The sequence below is a fragment of the Lepidochelys olivacea genome (assembly GCF_965140295.1).
Source record: "Lepidochelys olivacea isolate rLepOli2 genome assembly, chromosome: 20".
NCBI classification, from domain to species: Eukaryota; Metazoa; Chordata; order Testudines; family Cheloniidae; genus Lepidochelys; species Lepidochelys olivacea.
The window spans coordinates 19,346,246-19,373,872 of record NC_140430.1 but is presented as its reverse complement, the minus strand read 5'-3'; the positions used below and the strand labels follow the sequence as shown (position 1 = coordinate 19,373,872).

Here is a 27,627-nt window from a genome sequence, read left to right as displayed (position 1 = left end):
AAGCCGCCGTGCCTGGATTTTCAAGGCTACAGGGATTGAATTTAAAACTAAACACGTGATTTCACTGGGAAGGGGATAAAAACCCACTGACATCTCTAATCAGATCCTGTCTGGCAGAATAGTTTAATCAACAACATTAGAACGTGCGTCTCAACTGAGTCCCTGTAAGTTACACATCAGCTCTGGACTCCGTTTCGATCTGGTCAGCCCTTGCGTCTGTTTTCCTCAACCTTTAGCAGGAGCACCCTCAGGCTGCGTGGAGCTGGGTTGGATGGTTACTGGTTCTGACCCCTTACGGCCGTCCCCTCCTGCGCTGTGACCTGAGAGATTTTGGGAACCGGCCTCGAAGGAGCAGCAGCAAGAGCCCTGCGCCGTGGAAAAGCAGGTGGGAGGTAGACAGATAAGTAGCACAGGCCGCCTGGCAGTCAGGCCAGGATTGTGATAACGAAGGAGCCCAGAGGGTGGAAAAGGGGACAGCGGTGGAAGAATGTGAGCCAGAGAGAGCTAAGTCAGTGCGTCTAGCAGGGAAAGGCTGGCCAGGCTCCGATCCCTCTGGAAACTCAGGCATGGAAATCGCTCTGGGAACGGCAGCACCAGGGCGAGCTCAGGCTCAGCTCAGCTTTGACCTCCCAGCTCCTCGGGCCTCTTCCAAAGAACAACGAACAAACAAATGCTGAAACTCTGGCCCCTCCCCTGGGCGGGAACACGGTCCCCGGGTGCAGCACCTCCCTCTGGGGCCGCAGCTGCAAGACGTGGCTCTGCGGATCCAGGCCTCCCATCAGGCATCGAGCCTCCAGATTTCCAAGGACAGGCCCCCGGAGGCAGCTACTACAATGTTGCCTTCTGCGCTGACCTGCGGGGGAAGCCGGGAGCGGAGGGGTGGGTGTAAACAGGCGCGACAGGAACCGGGGACTGAGGCCGTTTCAATCCGAGAGGCCAGGGGACCAGCTCCAAGGTTCCTGCTAAATACACCCTGCCCCCGCCCCGAGTTCAGCCACAAGGACAAAGCGTCCAGCATTCAGCACGGCCTCAGATTCACTCCTCGGGGCAGCACGGTCTCTCCCCTGTGCGCAAGGGAGTGCCCCCTCTGGCTGATCTGAGTGGTGGCCCGCCCTGGCCAAAGGAAGAGAGCCGAGGAGAGAGAGAGGATTCCACATGGACATTCCCCCACAACAGACAAGCTGGCTGGGAGGGCAGAAAGCTCAGGCACCCTCGTCCCCCAGTTCGGAGTCCGAGCGCCCCTCCTTACCCCATTCAGCACGTTGTTGTGCGTCTGTGAACAGATAGTGCGAGGCGGGTCCGTCGGAACGTGTATCTGGAAAGAGAAAACTCATGGGGGAGGTTGCCCAGGGCCGGGTGAATCCATGGGGAGGAATGGGGGGAGCCCCTCTCTGTGCTATTTTTAGGAGGGCCCACTGGTTCTTTGCTCATCAGCACTAGGGGGCTCCATTGACACAGCTACCCTGGGACTGGCTACGGGTGGCCGGAAGTGGGTTAGGCAGATCCCAGGCCCAGACGAGGCTGCTATTGACTTGGAATCGGAAATGCCCTATTTGCACAATCCTTGCTGTTCGCATTATAGAGAAGCATGTTCAGGGGATGAAGCTGAGTGTGCAGAGGGCTCTTCCAAGGGCCAAGACACAATCCTCAGAACCCTCCAGAAAGCAGGAATTACCTCTCTTCCCCCAGGTGGGGAAACTGAGGCACAGACAAGGAAAGTGGCTTGCAGCCAAAGTCATAGAGCTGCGGTCGAGACTCGGGTGTTCCTGGCTCCCAGCCTCTATGAGCAAATCGTGGGGAGTGGGATGGGGGAAGGATTGCTAGAGAAGCATGGACCTTACCCGCAGGGTCTTGTCAGTGGAGGTCGTGTACAGAGTGCCCAGAGAGTGCCAGACCCCAGTGATCTGGGACCGGTGACCCACGTCAAAGTACTGTGGGGAGGAAAGAGACAGTAAGCCCTCTGCATACCTCCAGCTGGGGCTCACCACAGGGGGGAAAGCCAAGGCACCCCTCTGTTGCTAGCCTGTGTGGGTCCCATGCATCTCTCTGTTCCTAACCCATCACCTTCATGCTGGGGACTCTCACACATATGCATCCAAGCCCGACTAGGGGATCCCACTCCAAGGTGCTTCGGAGGGCCCAGTTTAGGGTGTCGCAGGTCAGATCACACCAGGACCCCATGGAAATCTAGGTATTTTCGGTATTCATCTGGCCCCACCAGTAGCAAGTTACAAATGGGTCATTGAGAGCCATCTCCTCTGCCCTCCAGGGAGGGATGTTCCCTCCAGGGCATGGGGAATCGAGACCCATCCAGCATGGGGTTCACGGAGGAGAGCCCTCAAGTGAAATTGACAGTGGCTGAGTTCACAGCCCCAAGCTGCAGGCAGGCAAACAAGCAGCAGCCCTGGTGTTAATCCTCTGGGGTGAAAAGGGGTGGGGGGGGGGGAATAGATGTAATGCTTAGCAAGCCTGCATCCCTCTGTCCAGCCCCGGATCAGGGAAGGCCTGCATACCCGGATGCGCTGGAAGCTGCCTCCTCTGTTTTCAAAGACGTAGAGTCGTCCCTGGTTGTCCCCGGCCCACAGCTGCGTCCCCTGGTAGGACATGGAGAGCAGGTAGGATTCCAGCTGGGGAAGGAAAGGAGCAAAGAGAGGATGGCACAGCTCTGGGGGTGGATCGGTGTATGGGGGGGGGAGCGGATCACACAACACTCTCTGCCTATTCTAAAGGAGTTCCTTGACATTGGACTGCATCAGGCTGCCTGTTTCCTGGTTCCCCACAGGGCAACACATGTCACAGACAACAGAGGCCTGATGAGTGGAACAGGAGAAAGAGGCTCAGGTTTCAGGGGGACCTAGAATGGGGGGGACCCGCAAGCCACAGAGGTTCAGCCTGGGACACCAGCCCTGCAGCGTGTTTAATACCAGTCTGTTTCTTACAGTGCAGCCTCCCTCATTGCTGGTGAATGAGCAAAATGCCTGGTTAATCTGGCAGGAGGAGTTAGAAGTGCTTTATTGCCATTAAGCACCACAACCCTTCCTCTATGAAGGAGGTATCTGTTACCCCACTATACATCTAGGGAAACCGAGGCACAGCAACTGACTTGCCAGAAATCAAACACTATGTCACTGGCAGACGTAAGCCCCGACTCCGTGGGTGCTCTGGGGCTGGAGCACCCTTGGCGAAAAATTAGTGGGTGCTCTGCAACCATTGGCAGCCAAGCTCCCCTCCCCGCCCCCCCCCCCAGCTCCTCCTCCACCTCCTCCCCTGAGCGCGCCGCGTCCCCACTCCTCTGCCTACCTCCCACGGGGTTGGAATGGACCTCAGGAGGTCATCTAGTCCAACCCCCTGCTCAAAGCAGGACCAATTCCCAATTTTTGCCCCAGATCCCTAAATGGCCCCCTCAAGGATTGAACTCACAACTCTGGGTTTAGCAGGCCAATGCTCAAACCACTGAGCTATCCCTCCCCCCCAGAGGCGAGGCCGGGGTGGGGATTTGAGGAAGGGGTCAGAATGGGGGCAGGGCAGGGGTGGAGTCTGGGCGGCCGGGTGGTCGAGCAGCCACCAGCATGAGTAGAAGTCAGCGCCTATGGTGGCAGACTCAGGAGTCCTGACTCCCAGCCCCCCTGCTCTAACCACGAGACCCCACTGCCCTCTCAGAGCTGGGGATAGAACCCAGGAGGCCTGACTCCCTGCACCTCACACCCTCCTTCAGATGCAACCAGTTGGGTCAGGGACTCTAAGGATTACATATTCTCCTCCCCCAAAATATCCTCAGGTAGGGAGTGTCTACAAACTCCCATCTCCCTCCTCTCCGTGGTGATTCCAGGCAACCTCCACTGCCTTCAGCAGGTAGGAGGGAGAATAGTCACCAGCTCCGGCCACCCACCTGCAGCCTCTGGAGGACGCTGTTGGCCCGGCGGTCGAAGACGACCAGCGTCTGGTCCTTGCTGCCTGAGATGATGAAGTGCTCGTCGGCCACAAGGGATAGCACGGCGCTGGAGTGGAGCTTGCAGCTCTTCAACGGGGCGTGGGAAGCTGCCGGGAAGGGAACAATGTCAAGATCTTTGCCGGGACAGAGCTCTGCTGGGGAGGCTGTGGGTCCTAGCCAGGTGATGCCTGCACTGGGCCCTGGGTCAATTACCCTCCCACGTAGCCCCTAATGTGGTTGGGAGGGGAAGTAATGTTCTAAACTGCAGCCCCAACCACACAGCCAGGGGGCCAGCAGATCTGCACCCCACCCCACCCCTGGAGTCATGGGGCAGCAGATCTCCACTTCTGACCCACAACCTGCAGTCAGGAGGCAGCAGATCGTGACAGTTTGTACCCCTATGTTAGCCCCTTTTCGAGGATTATGGTAAAACTTATACAAAGTATGCCTTATGAGGTACCATTTGAAAACTCATGATTTGCTGATCCTTGTTGTCTTGGTAAAATGTGTGTGACAACATTGTATGTAAAGTTACAAGAGATCACGGTGACACATTACTGAGCCATGCTCCCACGTTCTGGAGGGCAGTCACAAATCAGCTCTGCAGAGACAAAAGGCTAGACAATGCCTCAGCTTGGTGTCAACGAGGTCAAGTGGACGATCACCGCATTAAGTGGCCCCTCTTCTGCTGGAGACAGGGTGTGGGCAAAAAAAAAAAAAAATCTACATTTTGACAAAGAAGCAGCTTGAGGTTCCTGGCCACCCAGGCTCTCCGTCCCCTGAACTTAGCTGGAGGTGATTCTTGCCCAAGAGAAATGACTCTGTTGGGAGAGTGAATGCCCCAAACCCTCTCTCCTGTTCACTCCGCACAGGGCATCAACACCACTTAAAGAACAAAGGAAGCAGCAATGGACTGGGGAGGGATCCTGACTGAAAGATTCAGCCAGTCAGACTGTTGGAACTTGTGGCGTGAGAGACTTTTGAATTCCCTTCGGGAACGTCTACACTGGCAAGTTTCTGCACAAATCATACCACTTTTATTAAAGCGCTGGAATTAAACCGCGGTTGTGTCCCCACCCTGTGCTCCTCGGGAGGGTGGAGCGCATCCACATTAGCAGCCTTTGCTGCAGCAGAGAGCGCAGTGCATTGTGGTAGCTATCCCACCAAGCACCTGGCCGCAGGCTGCTTTGGGAAGGGTTTGCAGTGCCACATGATGCAGGGTTCCCAATCCCATTGTTCCATGGGCATCCTACTACATTTCCAGCTGCTTTTCAACTGAAGTGGGGGGGGGGTCAGTGTGTGTGTGGGTGGAGGGTGGGAGAGAGAGTGTGTTTTGGGGGACAAAGAGCGTGACAGCATGCTATCTTGTAAGTTCAGACCACAGTAGGAAGCAGGCAGGGGGGAAACCCCGACATCAGCTCCCGCCTCCCTCCCCAGCTCTCTGCACAGCACTCTCTCTCTCTCTCACACACACACATACACACGCGTGTGTGCGTCCGTGTGTGCCTGCGTTCAACAGCTCGAGCATTCCACACGAATGCTTTGCTTTGTGGCCCGAAGCAGTACCGCACCCAAGGGCGGTCAGAAACAGAGCTTGGAAAGGGGCGGGGCGCACGGCTCCAGGGCCACCCAGTTCAAACAAGGAGCAGAACGGCCACCCAAGGGATTATTTCCAGGCTGTAATGTGTTTACCCTGCTGCGACAGACAGCGCTGGACCCTCTGCTGCAAGGCTTCCCACGCTCATCAAGGTGGTTTTTTCCCCCAACGCTGCAGCTGAGGAGTGTCTGCGCCCAAAGTGGCTTGGCAGCGTGCGCACCTCGGGAGTTACACCGCAGAACCCTGCTTTCCTGCGGTGTATCTTGCCCGTCTAGGCAGGGCCTGAGCTCGTTACGTTAGGTGTTAGCTGCATTTTACTTCTTTGTAACCAATTCTGATTTTCATGCCTCATGACTTGTAATCACTTTCTGGTGTTAAAACAATAAAGCAAACAAATGTATTATCTAAACCAGGGTGTTTGGATTGAAATGTTTTGGAAACTTCATTCGGGATAACAGGATTTGTGCAGATCATTTTCTATTAGCAAGATGATGGACTTTCTGTGAGCTTGGCCTGTTCCGAAGAGGGCTGGACTGTACACGCCCCACATTTCTGGGGGGAAAGCCTGGGCTGGGCGTTTGCCGGTGTTGCCCTTCAGTGCCGTTCAGAGGGGCTGGCCGGAGCACTCAGACAGCATAGCTGGGAGTCACTTACATGCTGGAGGCTGGGTGTGAGCAGACCTGGAGTGGTTACTCCCATGGCGAAGTAGTGTAAAAGGCACCCCAGGTTGGAGAATTGAGGGGCCATAGCTGTCCATCAGTCCAGTCTATACCCTGGGTAAAGTTACACAGATCTTCACAGCCAGCCAGTGGATTTTCCCGCCCAGGTCCCCGCTGGGAGGCAGGAGTATGGGAGGGGTTGCCCCAAGCCCAGGGTGCCCAGAAACCCCACTGAGTAGTGTTCTTGCTACTCAGGCTGAACTGGGCCAGCCCCGCTGAGCAACAAGCTCCAGCAGCACTGGAATCACTCCCCCACCCCACTCCTGCTCATGGGATCCCCCCTTCGCACAGGTTACATGGGACCCGGATTCCCCATCTAGGCGGGAAAAAACGAAGGGACTGTTTTTTCTTGACTATAAACTGAAAAGCTGGCCTGGGATTTCTGGGGGACTCGCTGCTCACAGGCCCCAGCAGGAGGTGGTTCACGTGCAGCAGGCCCTTTGCACAGCCCTGGTGACTTTTACCCAGAGATCTCAAAGCACTTTAATCGAGCCAGGCGGCTCAGTATCATCAGCCCCATTTTACAGAGCGGAAAGCTGAGGCAGAGCAAGCAAGTGGCAGGAGCAGAAAATGGAGCCTTAGGGTCATGGGACTGTGAAAGGACCTGCTGCATTGGGCCTGCTGGGCTCAAGGGTGCAGGGATGAGCCCAACTGACAGCTGGAGCCTCGATCCAAAAGCAGACACTAACCTCGCAGGTCGTACACCGTCACCTTCTTGTCGTAGGTCCCGGTGACCAGGATGTCGGGCAGGTAGGAGAGACACAGCACGGGAGCTTTCCCACTGGGAGTTGGGGAGACAAGACAGCGAAGGGAGAACAAATATGATCCTTCAGGACGAGCCTTGCAGTTGCCACCCCCCCAGGGCTGGAAAGCCCAAGGCCTTTGGTCCCTCTGTGCCCAGCCTCTGGGTGAGATCCCGATGACTTCTCCTCTGCTGCTCCTCCCGAAGGTACTTATCAGATCCCCATTACCGTAATGTCTGAGCGCCTCGCAATCTGGGCCTCCTCCCCCATTTACCATAATGTCAGAGCACCTCCCAATCTGGGCCCCCCCCTCACATTACCATAATGTCAGAGCACCCGGCAATCTGCTATCCTCCCATTACTGTAATGTCAGAGCACCTCGCAATCTGGGCCCCCGATTACCATGTCAGAGCGCCTCGCAATCTGGGCCCCCCATTACCGTAATGTCAGAGCACCTGCCAATCTTTAATCCACGTATCCTCACTAACCCTGTAGTGTAGGGCACTGTTCCCTCTAAGCTGTGTGTGCGCACACAGATCCTAAACCCCACACACACGGCAAAACACCACATGCACAAAAATGAACTATACATCAGAGCCAGGCTGAAATATCATTTACGGGCAACTTTTGACATTGTTTGCCCGCCATCTATCAACACAGCCAGATTCTACTAGCTGGCAAGGGGGGGAAAGGGAAAGGAGGGCAATGAATCGTACCCCTCCTCGCCAGCATTTCGAATGTGGAACGTTGATCACGTCGGGACGGTCAGGACCCATATATCTCCATTTTCCCGCGTTTTTTTGCCACAGATGCATGGACATGATCGGAGGTATGCACAAACTTCCGGCATCCTGATCTGAATGCTCTCCCGTTTGCCCTTTTGTCGAGTCACGCTGTTAAGCGCATTGAAATAATAGTCATATAATAAAAGTACTAATTTTAAATAAACCAATCTGGTAAAAAAAATCAATCCCAAAATGTCACTGTCTAGAGGTCTAAAGCGTAAAAGAACAGCGACTTCATTTAAATCTGGATGGCTGGATGAGACTATAGAGACAGTTACACTGAAGTCACATAGTGCAATGCTTGTTAAACTTCGTGAAATATTCACATATGATGAGGACAACGGAGTGGTTTGTGTATATTGTCGAGATGCCAGAGCTTCGGGAGAATTTTCAACAGGAAGAATGTGGAAAGATGTATGGAAGTTGGATTTCTTAAAGCGTCATCTGTCAAATCCTTATGTTCAAAATACAAAGACTTTCTTGCTGAATAGATTGTTATAGTCAGTCAGTACAATGACTTCAAGTTTGCAGTAGCCGAAAGAATCTAAAGCCAACTGGTTTTAAGTTTCCCGGATATGGTGACATTTGCTCACCAGAATGAACAGTTTCAGGATCTTGCAAAGTTGACGGATATTGAAGGAACATTCCTAGCATCAAGTGCAGACTGTGAGCGTGGCTTTAGCTTAACGAACGCTCTAAAAAAACCAAACTACGGAATCATTTACAAGTAGATCCTTTGGACATGCTGATGTGTATTAAAAGTTACCAGCTGGATGGAGGACTGAGAGATCTGGACAGAGTTTATATTGAATGGGCAAATGAAAAAGATCGCAGGGAAAAACAGAAAGGTTAGTTTAGCAGTCTTTGACATTTCGACCAATAAGGAAATTAAAATGCATTTGTAATTACATATCTTATTCTTGGCTGATAATCGTTTATTGATTTTTTTAGGAAAATTTTAAATTTAAAACAAACACTCTTGTTTTTCTTATGATGTTCTCTATCTGAAAACCCATATAAATTGACATGATGGCATACTTATTACATTGTCTTTATTATAGGTTTATCAAAATCTTTTCAGACATGTGTATAGAATGAAAGGTGAAAGTGGACACCAACGGGCAGAAGCCTATGGACTGATAATGATCATGATTAATATGTGCTTGATATATGCTCGTGATTGTCTATAAAAAAGATCTTAAAGCATAATGCTTAAAACTAACTTCTACTTCATGAAGAACGCTTAAATTTCCTTTTTCTAAGTATTTAAAAATGACATTTATAAAATAACATGGTGTAAAATTATTATCAAATTACAAATTAAAACTTTTTAAATGTATAAGCATTTTACTCGCTTGGGTGCATTTGCCTCATGGCACACAAATTTGAACTCTGCTTCAAAAATCTGCACAGAAGAAATTTTTCGCGCACACGGCCTGTCAAAAATTAGAGGGAACATTGGTGTATGGCTGTGCAGTTAACCCTACTGTATGTGTGGGGAAATGAGGGCCAGATTTTGATAGGTACCTAGGCACCTAACGCCTCTGGGTCTCACTGGGAGTTAGGCACCGAGATCTCTTTAAAAAGCTGTCCCTAAGTGACTGGCCCGAGGTTCCACTAGACTCTGTGCTGAATCCTGCTCTCTTGTGTGCCGGGCCAGCGCTCTAACCACTGAACCCTTCCTCCTCTCCTGCCTAGCAGCAGTCTCCATTGATCTTCTTTGCTCTCGGACAATCCACCTGCCCCCCGGCTGCTTTTTAAGCCCGTGATGTGGTCTTCTAGGGGACAGTCTGTCTGGCAGGGACTGCACAGTGCAGAGCCAAGTTGTAGTGAGCCACGCATGGAGGTGCAAAGGAATGGCTTCTCACCCGACAGTCCCCAGCTTCAGCCCACTTCCCCGGCCTGAGCCCTTGGCCTCCCCCACTTCGGTACTCTGGTCTAGACTCTGCCCAGCAGCACCATCTCCTCCCCTCTCCACCGAGCATGGCTGCCCCGACCCCAGTCTCTAAGGCACTGCAGATTCCACTGGTGGCTGAGACTCTCCAAGGTCTCCCTCTCCCAAGAGGCAGAGGCAGGGAGGCAGCTGGGAGCACCAGCCATGCGGCCGAAGGAGGAGCTGGTGGGAACCAGGCTGGGATCGCTTCCTGGAGGGCCCATGGTGCAGGGGGAGGAGGGGAAATGGTACCTGATCTCCCCAAACTGCTGCCCGTTGGCCTCTATGTCCCACAGTTTCACCGTGCTGTCCCAGGAGCCTGAGCACACCTTGTTGTCTCTTGAAGCCAGTGACCACACCCAGCCCTGCAGCGGGAAAGGGAGAGAAAAGGGTTAAAGTAGGAGGCTGCCCTTTCCTGGTGTCTTTCTCCGAAGCCCTTTAGCCCCCCCAGGCTCCCTGCAATACACAGAGTTAACCCCATTGTACAGACAGGGGAACTGAAGCGCAGAGCAGGGACATGATCACAAGAGGTCCCAGTGCCCCATTCCTGTGCCAGTCACTAGACACGCTGTCCCGGCTCAATCCAACCCGACAGAAGGGAGGAAGAAAGCTCACATTCAGCACAGGCGTGGGCAAAGAGGGCACAGGGAAGGGGGGACTGGGCCAGGGGACATTTCCTGTCCAGGGGTCTCAGCAGGTCTGGCATCCCCAGAACAAAACCCCCATCTCAGGGATACTGGCACCAATTAGCTCCCCTCGTCATGGCAACAGCAAGGGCTGGGGGACAGCTCGCTCTCCAGCTGCTTCGGCATACCCATGCTGTGGACAGAGTGCCATTGGTGCCTTTCTCCAGCTCAGAGGAAGCCTGGTCAGACTCCTCCCTGCCCCGGGAGATTGAAGGTCAGGTTCCCACCTTGTGCGTCCCATTACGCTCCGTGCCCAGTGCTTTCACCAGCACCTTGTCCGGGGACTGGCCCAGCTCCCGCAGATCCCACAGGTCGACGTTCCGATCCAGGGAGCCTGAGACACAGAGAGCCCCACCCTGCAAGAGAAGGAGACAGACTGGCCACGGGTCCTTTGAAATGGGAGAAACTGGTCAGTCACTGGTACAGGAGCAAAGAGATGATGGGACACTCAGAGGCAGGGACTCAGAAGTTAGAGCCGGACGGGGCTGGATGTCAGGACTCCTGGGTTCTATTCTTGACTCTGCCAACAATTTGCTATAGGACCTCAAGCAAGTCGTTTCCCTGGTCCATGCCTCAATTTCTCGCTGTGAAAATGATGTGAGCTGCTCAGATACATGTAAAAGTATCACCTACTCTCACCCTACAGAACTCCTGGAGCCAGAGACCAATGTGCGGAGCCGCCCTAGTTAACAGGGCTCGGAAGATACCACCACCACAACCAACCGTACACGGGTAGAGTCTTCCACACCTACTCTAGCCAATAGCTGTGTGTCATGATTAGAGATCATCAGCTGTTAAACCCAGAAATAGAACCCAGGAGTCCTGACTCTGCTCTACCTCACACCCTTCCCTCCCACAGCCAGAAGTCGAACCCAGGAGTCCTGACTCCCAAGCCCTGCCCCACCCCACTCCCAGACATCAGTGGCCAGCAAAGGAGGAAATCGGATCTCACCTGCAAGAGCAGAACGGAGTTGATGGAGGAGAAGTGGCCGTTGGCGAGGGAGAAGTACTCCGTTCTCCTGCCATCACAGGCCCAGTGTCTGAGATGCTCCTCCAGCTCCATGCAAGCAGCTGGCCAGTCGAAGTCCTCTGCATAGATAGGAAGAGATCGCAAGGATCAGGGTGTCCCACTCTGGGCGTCCCAAAACTGCTGGGAGCTTTGATCCCACAGCCACTCTACATCCCCTGCACCAGGTCGAGGTGGGGCTGTGTAAAAATCGCTTTCTTCAGGGTAGCGGCTCTCAATCTTTCCAGGCTACTGTAGCCCTTTCAGGAGTCTAATTTGTCTTGCGAACCCCAAAGCTTCACCTCACTTTAAAACGACTTGCTTACACAATCAGACATAAAAATACCAAAGTGTCACAGCCCCACTGTTACTGAACAATGGCTTGCTTTCTCATTTTTATCAGAGAATTATAAAATAAATCCATTGGAATGGAAATATTGTACTTACATTTCAGTGTATAGTCTATAGAGCAGTAGAAACAAGTCATTGTCTGTGCGAAATTTTAGTGTGTACTGACTTCGCTAGTGGTTTTTGTGTCACCTCTTGTAAAACTAGGCAAATCTCTAGCTTCCACTCCCCAGCCCCCACTCCAAGGAAGACCGGGGGAGCTATTGCGATTACAGAGGTGAAGCCAAGGCAAAGCAGTGAGGGGACTTGGCCAGGATCACATAGTGACGTCAGCTGCAAAGCAGGGAACAGAAGTCAGGTGTCCTGATTCCGAGTGCTCCCCTCCACTATAACCACTAGACCTCCTTCCAGAGCCAGGGATAGAACCCAGGAGTCCTGACTCCCAGCCCCCTGCTCTAAGTGCTGGGGATAGGACCCTGGAGTTATTGTTACCCTCTCCCACACAGCTCTAATCAGCACCAACTAACTCTCAAGATAGTAAAGTTAACTGGGGGACCTCTCTGAGGCCCATGAAATAGCATCTGGTCCTACAGTAGATCCCAGGAGTCCTGGCCCCTAGTCCTGTGCTCAGTCCTTGTGTCTCCTCCAAGTCCCACCTCCAATGAAGAAAGTCCAATGGACATCTACCTTCCACCAGCGGGTTACATCTACTGATCCTCTTCTGAAAGCGAATCCTCCAGGTCACTGGGTCCTGCACAATATCCCTGAGGGTCCGACAGACCAAGGGCAAGACCTTCTGAAGAAACCTGGCTTCCAGATAAGAGCAGATCTCCAGGATCAGCTCCAGAGGGAGGGCTAACAGCCCAGAGGTCACGTCGTCGCTTGCAGGAGACTTCTTCAGCTTGAGGGGAGACCTGTGCTCCGATGCCTGGGCCCTGGGCCCTACAGACAGTGACTCGGGAGGTGGGCACTGGGCCTTGTGGCTGGGCTGAGCAGAGCTGAGGATGCGGTCGATGTATTCCTGAGCCTGCGTGTCTGGATCAACCTTGTTCTCTGCGTCGGAGCCATTGTCGGAGCCTTGGGGGTCCTCGGAGGAGCTTGGTGCCAGGTCCATGGCTGCAGAAGCAGTAAGGACAGTGAGAGTGGCGAGCGCAGCATAGAAACCAGTACAGCATATCGTATGTAAGCACAGAGCAGAGCATAACATTGGCCATTCTATCCCATGCAGCCGATACAGCAAGGGACAGGTTCAGTCCACCAGTCCCTTTCATTCTGCCAGCTCATCCGGTAGCTGTATGTGCTCAGGGTTGGAGTTTAAGGCCAGAAGCGATCATTAGATCATCTAGCCTGACCTCCTGTAGATCGCAGGCCATTCAGTGACCCCAGTAACTTGTGTTTGGCTAAAGCATCTTTCAGAAAGACAACCTGACTGGAAGACAAGACAAGATGGAGAATCTACCACTTCCTTCAGAGTCTGTTCTAATGGTTCATTATCTTCCCTCTCAAAAATCAGTGTCTAATTTCTCATTTGAATGTGTCTGGCTTGAATTTCCAGGTGTTCGTTCCTGTTCTGCATTTCTCTACTATGGTCCCTCTAGACCCACCATTGCATCCACCTGCTGTACCAGCTCAGACCCACAGCCCTATTTCCTCAGCTTCCCATCCTCTTGTTCTGCAGTGTTTCCCAAACTGTGTGTGTCGGTGGGGGGGAAAGAGAAGTTAGGACTGACAGACTTCTCAATCGTTCTCCAGAATCTCAGCTTTCATCATTAATTAAAGTCTTCAGCTCTTGTGGTTGTGAAAAAAACATATGCCCTGACTGTTACACTCCTGGAGTCTGCAAAGAGCCTGAGACGACGCTGTTGCCTCAAGTGTGACTGACACAGCAACAGTGCCTGAGCCTGCAGAGAGCCTGAGCCCATCACTCTGAGTGGAAGGTAGGTGCTTCATTCTAACAGGTTCTCTCAGATGTCTTCACTGACAAAGTGGGAATTTTCCTCTGTGTATGTCCTATGTATTTCGCTTGCTACCCAGGGTGGAACAAAAGGGTTATCTACTGTTTGGGGCAGATAAGGAGATACCAGGGAAGGATGTGATGTAACTCTCTGGGGTGGGATGAATGGGTCACTAAAGGACGGCTGAAACTGAGCCATATCTATGGGGAAGCTGGAAAGACAACAGGAACCCCAAAGGCTAAAACAGTCACACCTAGAAACCAAGAAGGAGGAGATCCCCCCCTCCCCCAGGATGTGGAGCAAAAGCCCCAGCTGGAGAACGAAGGGGACAGGTGTCAGGGAGAAGGGCTGGCCTCTGGAGAGCCAGAGAAGCTTTCGCTTGGGGCTGACAAGGAGACAGACAGGGATGGATTCCACAGCAGCTTTGCTGATGGGCCCGGCTTGGCCAGGATGGCCCATGGTTTACCTCCGCCTCTGGGCGCTAACCGAAGGGCATTCAGATGCTACAGCCAGGTGACTGACCTGCCTGTGCCGCTGGAGGGGGAGCGCACAGGCCACCCGCAGGAGGCTGGCTGGGCTAGGCTAGATTTGCTGCAGGGAGCCAGGAGAGACAGGGCCTGACTCGGATTCCTAGGCCTCTGGCCCCACAGAGTTAGGGCCCTGGGCCCGGCTGGCTCGGGGGGGGGGGAGATCGCCCCCCCCCCGCAGAGACCTGGGGGCCCGGCTGGCTCGGGGGGGGTCGCCCCCCCCCCGCAGAGACCTGGGGGCCCGGCTGGCTCGGGGGGGGTCGCCCCCCCCCCGCAGAGACCTGGGGGCCCGGCTGGCTCGGGGGGGGGTATCGCCCCCCCCGCAGAGACCTGGGGGCCCGGCTGGCTCGGGGGGGGGTATCGCCCCCCCCGCAGAGACCTGGGGGCCCGGCTGGCTCGGGGGGGTCGCCCCCCCCCCGCAGAGACCTGGGGGCCCGGCTGGCTCGGGGGGGGTCCTGCAGAGACCTGGGGGCCCGGGCCCGGTCCAGGGGCGCCGCCCAGGGGCTGGCTGCAGCCGGGGCAGAGCTCGGACCGGGGGCAGCGCGGAGGCGGCTCAGGCCGGCGGGGGAGGGGCAATGAACGAAGCCGCCGCCCCCGGGACCAGCCTGGCCCTGCCCCGCCCCGCCCCCCTTCTTACCCCCGGCGGGGGCCGAACCGCTCCCTCTGACAGCGGAGCCCCGCCTCCTCTTGCTCTCCACTTCCGGATCCGGCGCCTCCGCCCCCAGCGTCACAGGGCAGGCGGCTTCCAGCGCCGGAAGATGACGTCACATAGCGGAAGTACTGCCCGCCCCTCCTCCTCACGTGACCGCCCTTCCTGGGGGTGAGATCATCCTCGGCAAGGTCTGGTTCATAGACCCCCCCCGTGTCATGACGTCAAGGCATTCATGTGACATCATAGGGATGACATAACCCTCTTATGACATCACAGCATCAGTGTCTTCCCCAGCCTTGGGCAACAGCCTTTGTACACCCCCAGCCAGCCACCCCCCAGCCCTCCCAGGGGCAGCGTGGCAGGAGCCAGGCCCCAGCTGGGCTGCCCACCCCAGCTCCTCTCTGAGACAGACCAGGGCTGGGTCTGCCCTGCCCGAGGCTGTCCCAGACCCTACCCCCAACCGTCACACCTGGGGAGCCCCCCCCCAGCAGCCAAGGAAGCACCTCTAACACCCCACTCACCCCCCCAGTAACCAGCGAGCTGGGCTCCTGGCTGCCTCTTGCAAATCCAGAAGCAGGCCAAGGAAGCAGGGCAGCACTGAAGGCCATCAATGAGGCCAGCGTCCCAAAGCACTTGTGACCACAGTCTAAGAAGTTATCCTCATGCTCCATTTTTGAGATGGGGAAATAAGTAGCTTACCCAGTATCATACCACTTAATGAACCCAGGTGAGTGCCTTTAAAGCACACCCATGTGCTAATTCATTTTTTCATTTGTTCTGTAAATCTTCACCCACCTTTACAAAGGAGAAAAGTATTATTTCCACTTTACAGATAGGGAAACTGAGGCCCAGGGAGGGGAAGTAACATGCCCAATATCAACTCCCAGGCTGGAGGTATGCCCAATGCTCCAGCTTAACAGCCTGGTGGCTGCTCCTCTACCACGTGGGACTCCTCTCTCCAGAACTGCACGCGCCCCTCAGTGGCGGTAAGCAGGCCGGGCTTGCTGGGGTGGAAGGACAGGGACTGGACCACACCTCTGCCAACGGGCAGGCTCAGCATCAGGGAGCCCTGCGGGGGGAGGAAAGACCCCCAGTGAGAATGACACGGGCGGCTAGGAAAGGAGGGGCCTGACCCCCACGGCAAGGAGTGGGGCCTCTGCCCACTGCAGGCTAGACTTGCCCTGCACAGCCCCCCCTCACCTCAACCAGGTCCCAGAAATACACCTTCCCGTCCTCCGAGCAGCTGGTCACGTGTGTGTCCTTCTCGCTCAGGCAGCAATCCAGCTTGTAGGCTGTGTTCTTGTGGCCGGTGTATCTAGAGCAGAATAGACCAGACAGGGTCTGCAAGGGGGAGAACGGGGAACCCCTCCTGCTGTACCCCAGCCGGATTACACCACTGGGCTGTGCCCCAGGCTGGCCTGAAGCCACCTTTCCTTGTGTACAGGGCCCTCGTGCAGCGAGCGGCCCCTCCTGAGGGACCAGTGGCCCTGGATTTCAGTGAGGCAGGTGCCTAAATATCTTTGAGGGGCTGGGCCTGAGGGGTTAGGCTAGGGGGCTGCAGCGGCTGGAGGGGAGCTCAGAGTCAGTCGCTGACCTCCAGAGCAGGCGGTGTCTGTCTGAGACCCGAGACTCAGGGAGGGGCTGCCCCAGAGAGAGCGAGCATGAGACTCTGGTGCAACAAAGGTCCAGGGACTGGCTGAGCGCCCGTATTAAGCCCCAGCTCTGCGACGGGGGTGTGTGTGTCTCCCCAACAATGACTGCTCCTGGCCAGAAAGCAAGGGGGTCACGTACTCTCCCAGCAGCTCCCCGGTGTCCTTGTCCAGCAGACGCAGGGTGGAGTCCAGGCTGGCAGCCAGCGTGCACTGCCCGTCCTTGCTGAAACACACGCTGGTGACAGGACCTGCAAGGACAAAGCAGCAGATGCTGGAGGTGATGGAAACCAGGAGTTGGCACAGAGTGGGGCGCTGCATAAAAGCTGAGCCAGCCTGCCCTCTGTCCTGGGGCTGGATCAGAGCCAGCGCCCCATTCCCTCTGGGCCAGCCAGCCCCCTGCCCTCAGGAAGCATCAGAGCCAGTGCTGCATTTCCCCCACCTCTCCAGCCAGCCCCCTGCCCTGGGGTTGCATCAGAGCCAGTGCCCCATTCCCCCGAGGCCAGCCAGCCTCCCCTAGGGCTGGATCGGAACCAGCGCCCCTAACGGGGAAGGTCCCTGTGTCACATTCCCTGACAGCCTGTTTCCCATGTTGGAGCAGCATTGGAACTGGCGCCCCCTAGAGGCCATTCCCTACCCCTTAATCAGTCAGAGAAGAAGAATGAGGGGGGATTTGACAGCTGCTTTCAACTACCTGAAAGGGGGTTCCAAGTGGATGGATCTAGACTGTTCTCAGTGGTAGCAGATGACAGAACAAGGAGTAATGGTCTCAAGTTGCAGTGGGGGAGGTTTAGGATGGATATTAGGAAAAACTTTTTCACGAGGACGGTGGTGAAACACTGGAATGCGTTACCTAGGGAGGTGGTGGAATCTCCTTCCTTAGATATTTTTAAGGTCAGGCTTGACAAAGCCCTGGCTGGGATGATTTAGTTGGGGATTGGTCCTGCTTTGAGCAGGGGGTTGGACTAGATGACCTCCTGAGGTCCCTTCCAACCCTGATATTCTATGATTCTATGATTTTTTGAAGTCCTGGTGGGATGTCTCCTACAAGCAGGACTGAACCCAGGGACGTTCTCTGGCCTATGCTATGGAGGCAGTCAGCCCAGAAGATCGCCACACCCCCTTCTGGCCTTGGCTCCGTGGCTAGGGCTCCTGGCGGTAGCTGTTTTCTCTCACTTACTTCCAACGTAATCCGAGTACAGCTCCCCTGCACGCAGGTCGTAGCGCCGGACGCGGCCATCCACGGAGCTGGGGGGACAACGGGGGAGGGGTTACAGGGCAAGTACAGAGGATGTGATGCCCAGTCCTCCAACACACACACTGCCCAGGCCCAGCTGGGGTGCTCCCAGGGCAGCTCCTGGGAATATAACTGGAGAAGCGGGGAGTCAAGCCCCTGAATCAGCTCCATTCCCGAATATGGCAACCCACAAGGGTCAAACGTGAGATGGCACATCCCTGGTGGGGAAGGTTACCTGCCTCTCCCTAACCTGATGAAGGTTGTTTGGTCTGGGTCCTGGGGGCTCTGGCTCTTCTAACTCACACTTGGGTCTACGGCCCCCTCCCTGACGCAGCGCCCCTCACCCAGAGAGGATCTCGTAATCCGACACTTTCAGGCTGGACACCCCGTCCTTGGCTTCGTCCAGGATCTGGATTGGGTCGGGTCTGCGTGAGCGGCAGTCCCAGCAGCGGACGCTGGAATCAATTGAGCCTAGGAGATAGCACAGAGCAGATTCGGAGTAACAGCCTGGCCGGATCTAGCCCTGCCAGTCCACGGACTTCCTGAAGGACTCGCAATGAGTCAGCTGGGGATTCGGAGCCGGTCTGCTTACCCGACAGGATCACGGTGGCCTCCTCGTTGAACTGCACGCAGTTCACCTTCTGTGGATGGAGAGACAGGTCAGGAAGGACAACCGGGGCCAAGTTCAGCACACGGTGCGTGGCCCTCGAGTGCTCTCCCTGCAGTTCCTGGGCCATCCCCCGAGCAATCACCCCAGGTCCTTAGCATCTCCCCCAAGCCACACTGATCCCCTCAGCCCCTCCTGAACCTGACTGCAGCTTCCCCACAGCCCCCACATCTCCCCTCCCAATGCTCCCTACAAGCAACTCAATGTAACCCTGAGCTGCTTCACCATCCTAAAACCCTCCCCCCTTGCCCACACTTAGTTGCTGCACCTGTCTATGCGCTCCCTAGGCAGCACCACCTCGATTCAGTCCCCACCCTGGTAGCACAAAGGGTTATGGTCGCCATCTGTCACACCCACTGGCTGAGAGCAAGGGAGCCTCCCTGGCCTGATGTAATAAGTGATGGGGCAGCCAGCTGCAACTGTAGGGACAGAGTAGCTGGGCCTTGGCTGGCCGCTCCCCACACCCAGCCAAGTCATTCCCCACACGTACAGGCCAGCTGACATCAGCCTGCAGCACCCCCCAACCCGGGCAGCACTGCAGTAACCAAATGGGCCTCACCCCTGCGTGACCTCTGAACTTGCGGATCACCTGCCCACTGGCTACGTCCCACAGGACGACTGTTTTGTCGGCCCCGCAGGAGCAGAGCTGGCTGTTATCGAAGGAACTGTGGGGGAAGCAAAGAGACAAGGTTAGGTGTTATCTTGGGATCCAACCCCTCAGGGGGAGGTTACAGATGTGCATCTATGAGGCTTTGCATCCCTTTGGCATGTCAGCGTAGCTGTCCCCGTTTTACGGATGGGGGAAACTGAGGCACAATGGGGGGGGGCACGACACATTCCACACAGCATATCAGTGACATAATAGAACCCAGGAGTCCTGACTCCCAGCAGTGTCCCTCCTACGCAACCCACTAAAAACCACTCCCTCCCAAAGCTGGGGATAGAACCCCAGAGTCCTCACTCCGCCAATACCCTTCCCCACCTGCGTTAACCACTTGCGTGCCAAACACTCTACAGTGGTTTTGATCCTGAAGTGCCTTGGGTTACGAGAGAAGTAGAGTCCGTCCCCTGCCCTTACCCAGCCGCGTCCAACACTTCGTAGCCATGGCCGCTGTAGGTCTTCAGGAGGGTCCCCTTGTGGGGGTTCCACAGCTTCAGGGACTTGTCGCTTCCGCAGGTGAGACAGTAATTTCCGTCCACTGCAGGAGACGGGATGGAGAATGATGCAAAGGGACAGCGTAACCCACAGGGGCACTAACCCCACATCCAGCATTTCCACCCCACAGCGGTGCTCTTCTCCCTGCTGTCCTCTTGCTCCGCATGGCTCCCTGCTAGTCCCATGCATGATCTCCCAGCTGCCCCCTCCAAGCCAACCCCCAAAATGATGGAAGAAACTAAGGGCAGATCTCCACTAAGACACATCCTCATTCCCACCAGGACACAACAATAAGCAACACATTAACAGTCTGAACTCTTTGACATCTGCTGGCATCAACAGAGCTCGAAACGCCCCGCACGGGTCTGACTTCGCTGCTCTAACCACTAGACCTCACTCCCCTCCCAGAGCTGAGAACAGAATCCAGGAGTGCTGGCCCTCATTTCAACCCACTAGACCCCACTGACTCACTTCACAGGGCCCGTGAGGACACACTCACCATTAAACCTCACTGCTCTGACCGCTCCCTGTTTGCACTCCAGATTCTGCACCAGCCTCTTTGGCAGCTCTGGCTTCTTGGGCTTCGGTTCAGGAAACGCCATGATGGGACCCAAGCGGCCTGTACCTATGGTGGCTAAATCTGGGAGATCTGGACTCTGTAAGCATGGGGGTGGGGGGACAAGATACAATAGGGGTCAGCTGGGGCAGGTTACAAATCTCTCACCACACTCCAGCTTTAGGGATGTCTCCCTGGGGGCCGGAGACACTCGCTCACAAGCTCGGGGAAGCGGTTGGTGCCGCCCTGGCTAAGGAAACAACAGGAAAGTGATTTGGTGCCTGTTGCTGCCACAGGAGGCAGGGAAAGGGAAAATCCAACCCCCGCTAGATCTAGGCCGTGGCTGGGTTCGATGCGCGGTCGGGGACACAGAGGTCATCCTATTAAGACCCAGGGAGCCTTATGGAGCTGCAGACATTTGGAGCCATCCCCTATAGAGCTGTGTGCAGCGCCCTTCAACCCAGCTCTTGCAGAGACCCCCGTGGCCTCCCCAGCCTTGCGCCTACAGAGCCCCCTACAGCCCCCAGTTCCTTAGTCTCCTTCCAACCCCCGTAGCCTCCCCAGCCTATTAAGGCTCAATCATCCCCCTATACGCTCCCGAGCCCCCAGAGCCCTCCCCAGCCCATCAGTCTCACTCACCCCCCAGCCCCAGGCCCCCCCCTTTGCTTCCTCTCCCCCACGCAGCACCGGGGAGAGGGGCCTCTAAGTCCGCCTCCCATTCCCGTCCCCTGGCCCCGCAGGTTCCGGCTCCCTTGGTTCCGCCCCGCTTGGCCCCACCTGCTCCCAGCGGGACCCGCCGCGGGGTGCAGGGCTCGTTGTCGGCCCCGCCTCGTCCCCCGCCCGCCGTGGGGCCAGGCTCGGGGACCGGCTCGCCCCGGCCAGCCGCGGGGGGCGGGGGGTGTCCCGGAACCATTGCTGCCGGCCGCGGGGTGTTACACCGATCCGCGCCCCCCGGGAGCAAATGTCCGGCAACAGCATGAGCGACCCCCGGCGGCCCAACAAGGTGCTGAGGTGAGCGGGCCGGGCGGGGTGGGGGGCTGCGGGTCAGGGGGTCTCAAACGGGGGGTTATTACACGGGGGGTCGCGAGCTGTGAGCCCCCCCCTCACCCCGCTGGGCCTCCAGCATTTATAACGGCGTTCAACAGATAAAGGGTGTTTCCAGCGCGGGGGTCGCACTCCGAGGCTTGCTCCGTGACAGGGGGTCACCAGGACAGAGGTGTGAGAACCCCTGAGCCTGGCAGCCCTGGGGCCCCGTCGTGAGGCCACGGCGCTGCCCCATAGGGAAGGCTGGAGCGTGCCCCCGAGGGACGAGCGGCCAGCGAGCTCCACATGGCAGCCCCTTGACAGCCAAAGCCTTGGGGCAGGGCAAATTCTCCTGTTAAATGGGAAGGGGTGATCGCCGCGGGGTCCGTGCCCGGTGGGGTTGGCCAGCGGGACCCCGAGGGGCGGGTGATCGCCGCGGGGTCTGTGTCCGGTGGGGTTGGCCAGCGGGACCCCGAGGGGCGGGTGATCGCCGCGGGGTCTGTGTCCGGTGGGGTTGGCCAGCGGGACCCCGAGGGGCGGGTGATCGCCGCGGGGTCTGTGTCCGGTGGGGTTGGCCAGCGGGACCCCGAGGGGCGGGTGATCGCCGCGGGGTCTGTGTCCGGTGGGGTTGGCCAGCGGGACCCCGAGGGGCGGGTGATCGTCGTGGGGTCTGTGTCCGGTGGGGTTGGCCAGCGGGACCCCGAGGGGCGGGTGATCGTCGCGGGGTCTGTGTCCGGTGGGGTTGCCCAGCGGGACCCCGAGGGGCGGGTGATCGCCGCGGGGTCTGTGTCCGGTGGGGTTGCCCAGCGGGACCCCGAGGGGCGGGTGATCGCCGCGCGGTCTGTGTCCGGTGGGGTTGGCTAGCGGGACCCCGAGGGGCGGGTGATCGCCACGGGGTCTGTGTCCGGTGGGGTTGCCCAGCGGGACCCCGAGGGGTGGGTGATCGCCGCGGGGTCTGTGTCCGGTGGGATTGCCCAGCGGGACCCCGAGGGGCGGGTGATCGTCGTGGGGTCTGTGTCCGGTGGGGTTGGCCAGCGGGACCCCGAGGGGCGGGTGATCGTCGTGGGGTCTGTGTCCGGTGGGGTTGGCCAGCGGGACCCCGAGGGGTGGGTGATCGTCGTGGGGTCTGTGTCCGGTGGGGTTGGCTAGCGGGACCCTGAGGGGCGGGTGATCGCCGTGGGGCCTGTGTCCGGTGGGGTTGCCCAGTGGGACCCCGAGGGGCGGGTGATCGTCGCGGGGTCTGTGTCCGGTGGGGTTGGCTAGTGGGACCCCGAGGGGTGGGTGGCCGGAATCTGGCCAGTTGTCAGAGGGTTATGGCAGAGAGCAGGGAAGTGGAGATACTGGCATCTCTCACCCCAGGTTATTCTTGTTCCCAAGACACCACCACCCCCTTCACCAATCACAACCAACCGGAAACCTGCCACCTCATTTCCCATGAATTGACCTCAGTTGGGACTGACTTTAGGTCCCTCTCTACCTGCATTAGACCTGGTTAATGGAGGTGAAAGGCTCCAAATCTCATTCCCTGGTGTACTAAGCTGCTCAGGCCTGGGGGTGGATATGAACCACTGCTCTAGATGAGAAAGCCCCCGTGTCTGATTCCTTATCCCACCCTGAGCCACCCAGTCTGCTTGAGCTAGGGCTGGCCTGATACCAGTGACCTGGAGATGAAAGGCCCCTTATCCCATTCCGCACCCCTGCAGATCCCTGTTTATCTTCACGTTACCTATGGAGAAGAGGGCTAATAGTTTCCAAGCGTGAGTTAACACTCCCTCCTCTCTCTCCTAACATGCCATTTCACGCTTGCTTTGTAGGTACAAGCCTCCGTCTACAGAGAACAACCCCACGCTGGAAGATCCCACTCCAGATTACATGAACCTGCTGGGGATGATTTTCAGCATGTGCGGCTTAATGCTTAAGGTGCGCAGGAAAGGCATGAACATTAGCTCTTGCATAGATAAGATGCCTTCTAGGGTGACGCAAACATGAGATGCCTGCTCTTTATTATAAAGGACATCTGTGCAGCTGGGCGTTGCAGCACTCCATAGCCTCACCGTGCCTGTTCCCTTAACCAACTGGCTGCTCTTTCACAGAATCCTAGAAATGCTGGGCAAGGAGGGACCTCAGGAGATCACCTAGTGTCTATCTGAATTGCAAAGAAAATCCCACGGCACCGAGTCTCAGAACCAGATCAGTTGGCTCAGCCGCAGGGCTAAGAATAGGAGTGCAGACGTTCCCGCTCAGGTGGGAGCCTGGGCTCCAGGACCCTCCCGCTTTGTGCATGTCCCCCCAGCCCACTGAGGCAGGATTAAGTATGCCAAGACCGTCCTTGACAAATAACCTGTTCTTAAAAACCTCCAGTGACAGGGATTTCAGAGCCTATGTTAAATGATTTGGGGGATGGATGAGGGGGAGACCTAGAGTGGTGCTTTGGTGCTAGAGGGCTGGTCTGTTGAAGGTGCCATCGTTTGAATGAGATCTAAAACTGAGCTCTCGTTCGTTCTTGGATATTAAATTCCATGGCATCTTTTCCTAAAAGCTGAGCTGTGAACCCATGTCCTGACCAATTCCCAATTCTGGAACCTACAGTCTGTTTCCTTAAATATCTACACTGCAGTTCCAGTTGGATGAAAAATTCTTCATCTGTCAAAAAACTGGAACAGTGTTTGATGTTAAGTGACTGCTGCCTTCCACTGTAGAGGTGGCTCCATTTCGGGGTGGGTGAGCAATCCTCGTATGCATGGGTGAGAAAGCAAGTACTTTGGAATCCCTGGGAATTGTTCACCAACATGCTAATGCTGTACAAGACCCAGACATGACGGTGGATATTGAAATAATAAAAAAACCTCATGGTTGGTTGTTTTTTAAAATGATTGATTTTCTTCCTCTGGATTCAGGTTGTCTATCTCTGCTGTGGTGATGTCCTATCTCCAGAATCCCCAACCCATGTCCCCGCCTTGGTGAAGAGATTACAGCTCATTGCACAACTCCTTCTTGCAAATCCCAGAGAGTCGCTGTCGGCAGAGAGGAAGGATTCACACACTAGAACCATCTGTTTGAACAAGCAGTGTGTTGTAACACTCGGCTATCAAAATAAATGGGTTGTTGCTGTAGGAGCTTTGGTTTAAAAAAATAATCTGTGCGCATGTAGGATGGTGCCTTTCATCTCTTTGTCATCGATTTCATAGGGGCTGAAAGTACCTACCATCGAACTGATATTTGTGGGTCTCAGTCCAGTTTCCGAGAGTCCCCATTGTAAAAATAATTCACCATGACTGGCACTAACTGACTTGTTGACAGTACAGAGGCCAAGTGTTGACTCGGCCATAGAGATTGCTCTCTGCTGGGTGGGGTCCTCGCCCACTGGGAGGATGGCATAAGGGGGAAGCTTAAGCTGGCTCCTGGCCACGTTGCATCTACTCTGGACAGAGGACTTAAGTCTCAGAGGTTTGTTCTGTTGGCACCTTTTCACCAGCACTAGATCAATACACACTTTCGCTTCAAACCAGCAGGATGCTGCAGGCTATAGTTGGCTTCCGAGGCTAGCAGCGAAAGGCTGGGGGCTTGAGCCTGGAACGTGGTTATTAGGAAGCACTCGCACCGTTTCACAGAGAAGGGCTGAGGCTTCAGATTCAGCAGGCATGTGGACGGAGGGGTGGGGTGGTGTAAACCTCGCCCCAGCCCTCAAGGGTCCTGGTGACAGCGTAAAGCACAGCTGGCCCCCATCCCCACACAAAGCGGCCAGCCTCAGCTCCCTGGGAGATTCACTCCAGGCCACAGTGCCCACCACTGGGGGAGCCCCACACTCATTGGCTCTTAGGAGGCATCCCCTAGAGCAGGGGTCTCAAAGTCGTGGCCTGCGGGCCATCTGTGGACCGCGAACCTCCCCAATGTGGCCTGCGGGGCTCCAGCAGTTTTGGGGCTGGGTCTCTCCCTTGGCCCCACCTGCCGCCCCCCGGAGCTCCCCCCCCAAGCAATTTAAAATGGCCAGGGGCCCTGGCAGTGCAGTGGACCTGAGTGGCGTCTGCCTGCTTGCTACACGTGTCAGCCAGCCCCTCCCTGCGGCCCCGGGGCGGGTTTCTGCCTCCGCATGCTGCCCCCGCGGCCTGTGGGAAGTTATGGGACTGGTGCCTGGGGGCAGCAGCACGTGGAGGCCCCCGAGCCCACCCCACCTTTGAGCCCCAAGTAAGCGCCGCCCCAACCCCAAACTCCCTCCCAGAGCCTGCACCCTAGACCCCTTTCCCCCCCAAAAACTCCCTCCCAGAGCCTTAGTCAGGTGGCGGGCAGGTTCTGGGCGGCATGAGTAACATTATTGGCCCGTTGGGAGGATTTGAGGACTGGCTCTGGGGTCAATTGAGTTTGAGATCCCTGCCCTAGAGACTGGCGCCCTGGGACGGGGTCGCCCCAGCCCTCCCCACTCCCTGCCCTCAGGCCTGCTGTCAATGGGGGAATCAGTTTTGGGAGGGGGCTAGGTGGAGGTGGGTGGGGTGGGATTTGTTGGGAGCTAGGAGAGGTGTCCACGGGCAGGGGGCAAAGGTGGGGAGGTTGTGAGCTGGGGGGAGCATGGGAATGTCGGGGGGGGGGCTTGTGCCAGTGCCTGGTGTGGGAGCTGGGGGGAGCATCAGGGGAAGATGGGAAAGTCAGGAGGAGGTGGTGGAACATTGCGGGGGGCGTGGAGGCTCCTGGCCTCTTTCAGCTCTGCTGACACGGGGCCGCCCCGGCTGGCACCGACCTGCGCCAGGCCCTTACGTAAAGCTTACCCTGGGCTCACTCTGCCCAGAGTTGGTTTCCCCCTCAGCGAGATGGTGCTTTGTGGTGGCAACCTGGCTGGGGTTGTGGGCTGGATGATAGGACACCTGGGTTCTGTTGCCAGCTCTGGGAGGACAGCAGGCTCCAGTGGTTAGAGCAAGGGGGTGGGAATCACGAACTCACACTCCAGGACCTCCCCGAGACAGGGATAGAACCAGGGAGTCCTGGTTCCCAGCACTCCCCTGCTCTAGCCACTAGACCCTTCTCCCCTTCCAGGGAGGGTGCTGGGAACCAGGACTCCTGGGTTTTGTCCCCATCTCTGGGAAGCCCCGCAGGATAAGGTCCTGACTCTCACTTCCCTCCTAGATCTGGGAACAGAACCCAGGAGTCCTGACTCCCAGTGCTCCCTGCTCTAACCACTAGCCCTGACCCCCCTCACCCCGCTGTTTGGCTTTGCTCAGCTGCCTTCTCTCCCGCTCTAGGTCTCCCAGGCAGCCAGTGAGCTGCTGCAGTACTGCCAGGCCCAGAGCGACCCGCTGCTGACCGGTGTCCCTGCCTCTGCCAACCCCTTCAGAGACAAGAAAACCTGCAGCATGCTGTGAGGACCCTGGACCTCCAGCTCGATGCAGACACCAGGGAGCAGCCTCTGAAGAGGGGAGCAGGCTCGGAGGGGGCATGATGGGGTTCCTGCTGTGTCCCACCCTATCACCCTGCTCCCTTCCCCACATCCAGGTCAGCGCAGGCTCTGTGTGCAGAGAGCAGGAGACTGTCTGACCCCTGGGGCCCGATCCCTCCTGGTGTAAATCAGGCGAGAGGAGGAGCAGGGAGTTGGGGGAAAAGCGTGGCCCTGCTGTAGCCGGGGGAGCTTTACCATCGCTTTCAACGCAGCCAGGCTCTCCCCCAGGTACAGCAATCCCCTCGTCAGTTACAGCCTCTGCACACAGCATGGGGAAGGGGAGCCAGGCCAGGCCTGACTGCAGGGCAGGGCTGGCCAGCCCCAGGGACAAGCCGGCCTAGCAGCCCTGCTGCCCTTGGGGTCCCCATTCACTCCATCCCCCTGGGGCTGGGGGGCAGACTGGCCACTGGACAAGCTGACCCCACTCTACTAAGCTGCCTCATCCCTGGCCGGAGGAACCCACGTTGGGGGTGAGCACAAGGGGGAGGAGCTAAGACCCAGTGGGTCATTCCGTTCTCAGCCCCCCTCCCTGGGGAGATGGATGCCCAACTCCGCCACCGACTCCGTGTGTGACCCTGGGCAACTCACTTCCACTCCCCCGTGCCTCAGTTTCCTCATCTTCCCAGGAGGGGGACTGGGAAGCACTGGGTTACTACAGTGATAAGGGCCTGGTAGGCAGACAGCTACAGCCTGCCGTTCCAGGGAGCCCAGTCAGCGATGGCAGCCGGTTCTGTTGGGTACTGGGCCCGGCCGTGCCAGCTCATTGCACACAGGCAGTAAGGCCCCTAGATCCCCCCTGACCTGGACTGGATCAGACCCAGGAACCTCAAATTGCGTTTTGTCCATTTTGACAGTGAGCTCTTCGAAGCCAGGACCGTCTCACTTTGTGTTTGTGCAACCCCTGGGGCCCTGATCATGGCTGATGCTATCAAAACACCCCTCCTAATAAAGCATCTGCAGCCCAGTTCCCCCCAGTGCCAAGCGCTTCACTTAGCTTACAGATCGAAGCTAGCCTGGGTCTTTTCGTCTCCT

The 27,627-nt window shown here is 56.8% G+C and overlaps 3 protein-coding genes across 6 annotated transcripts; 1 reads left to right on the top strand and 2 right to left on the bottom strand.

The window, feature by feature from the left end:
• Window positions 1–104: 104 nt before the first annotated feature.
• Window positions 105–15,798, bottom strand: LOC311510511 (F-box/WD repeat-containing protein 9-like). Of its 4 annotated transcripts, none has more exons than XM_084610219.1 (11): window positions 15,678–15,798; window positions 12,436–12,864; window positions 11,347–11,483; window positions 10,622–10,750; window positions 9,961–10,073; window positions 6,937–7,028; window positions 3,890–4,038; window positions 2,514–2,627; window positions 1,842–1,931; window positions 1,250–1,315; window positions 105–853 (listed from the first exon to the last, which is right to left on the bottom strand). In XM_084610219.1, the coding sequence occupies exons 2-11, from the start codon at window positions 12,860–12,862 to the stop codon at window positions 779–781; spliced, it is 1,392 nt and encodes a 463-aa protein (XP_084466345.1). In that variant the 5' UTR covers window positions 12,863–12,864; window positions 15,678–15,798; the 3' UTR covers window positions 105–778. The 4 variants fall into 4 exon arrangements, with proteins under 4 accessions (XP_084466345.1, XP_084466344.1, XP_084466346.1 ...); XM_084610218.1 differs by lacking the exon at window positions 15,678–15,798 and adding an exon at window positions 14,868–15,340; XM_084610220.1 differs by lacking the exon at window positions 15,678–15,798 and adding an exon at window positions 14,696–14,839.
• LOC311510513 (WD repeat domain-containing protein 83-like) lies at window positions 15,636–20,841 on the bottom strand. The gene is made up of 10 exons (XM_084610224.1): window positions 20,787–20,841; window positions 20,091–20,247; window positions 19,514–19,634; window positions 18,995–19,100; window positions 18,361–18,409; window positions 18,113–18,239; window positions 17,712–17,779; window positions 16,674–16,782; window positions 16,083–16,197; window positions 15,636–15,951 (listed from the first exon to the last, which is right to left on the bottom strand). The coding sequence occupies exons 2-10, from the start codon at window positions 20,191–20,193 to the stop codon at window positions 15,796–15,798; spliced, it is 954 nt and encodes a 317-aa protein (XP_084466350.1). The 5' UTR covers window positions 20,194–20,247; window positions 20,787–20,841; the 3' UTR covers window positions 15,636–15,795.
• Window positions 20,195–27,574, top strand: LOC311510465 (uncharacterized protein; the record flags this gene model as incomplete). The annotated part of the gene is made up of 5 exons (XM_084610127.1): window positions 20,195–20,249; window positions 20,888–21,158; window positions 22,985–23,090; window positions 24,068–24,237; window positions 26,402–27,574. 5 exons carry the CDS (start codon window positions 20,195–20,197, stop codon window positions 26,460–26,462), a joined length of 663 nt encoding a protein of 220 aa, XP_084466253.1. The 3' UTR covers window positions 26,463–27,574.
• Window positions 27,575–27,627: the final 53 nt, after the last annotated feature.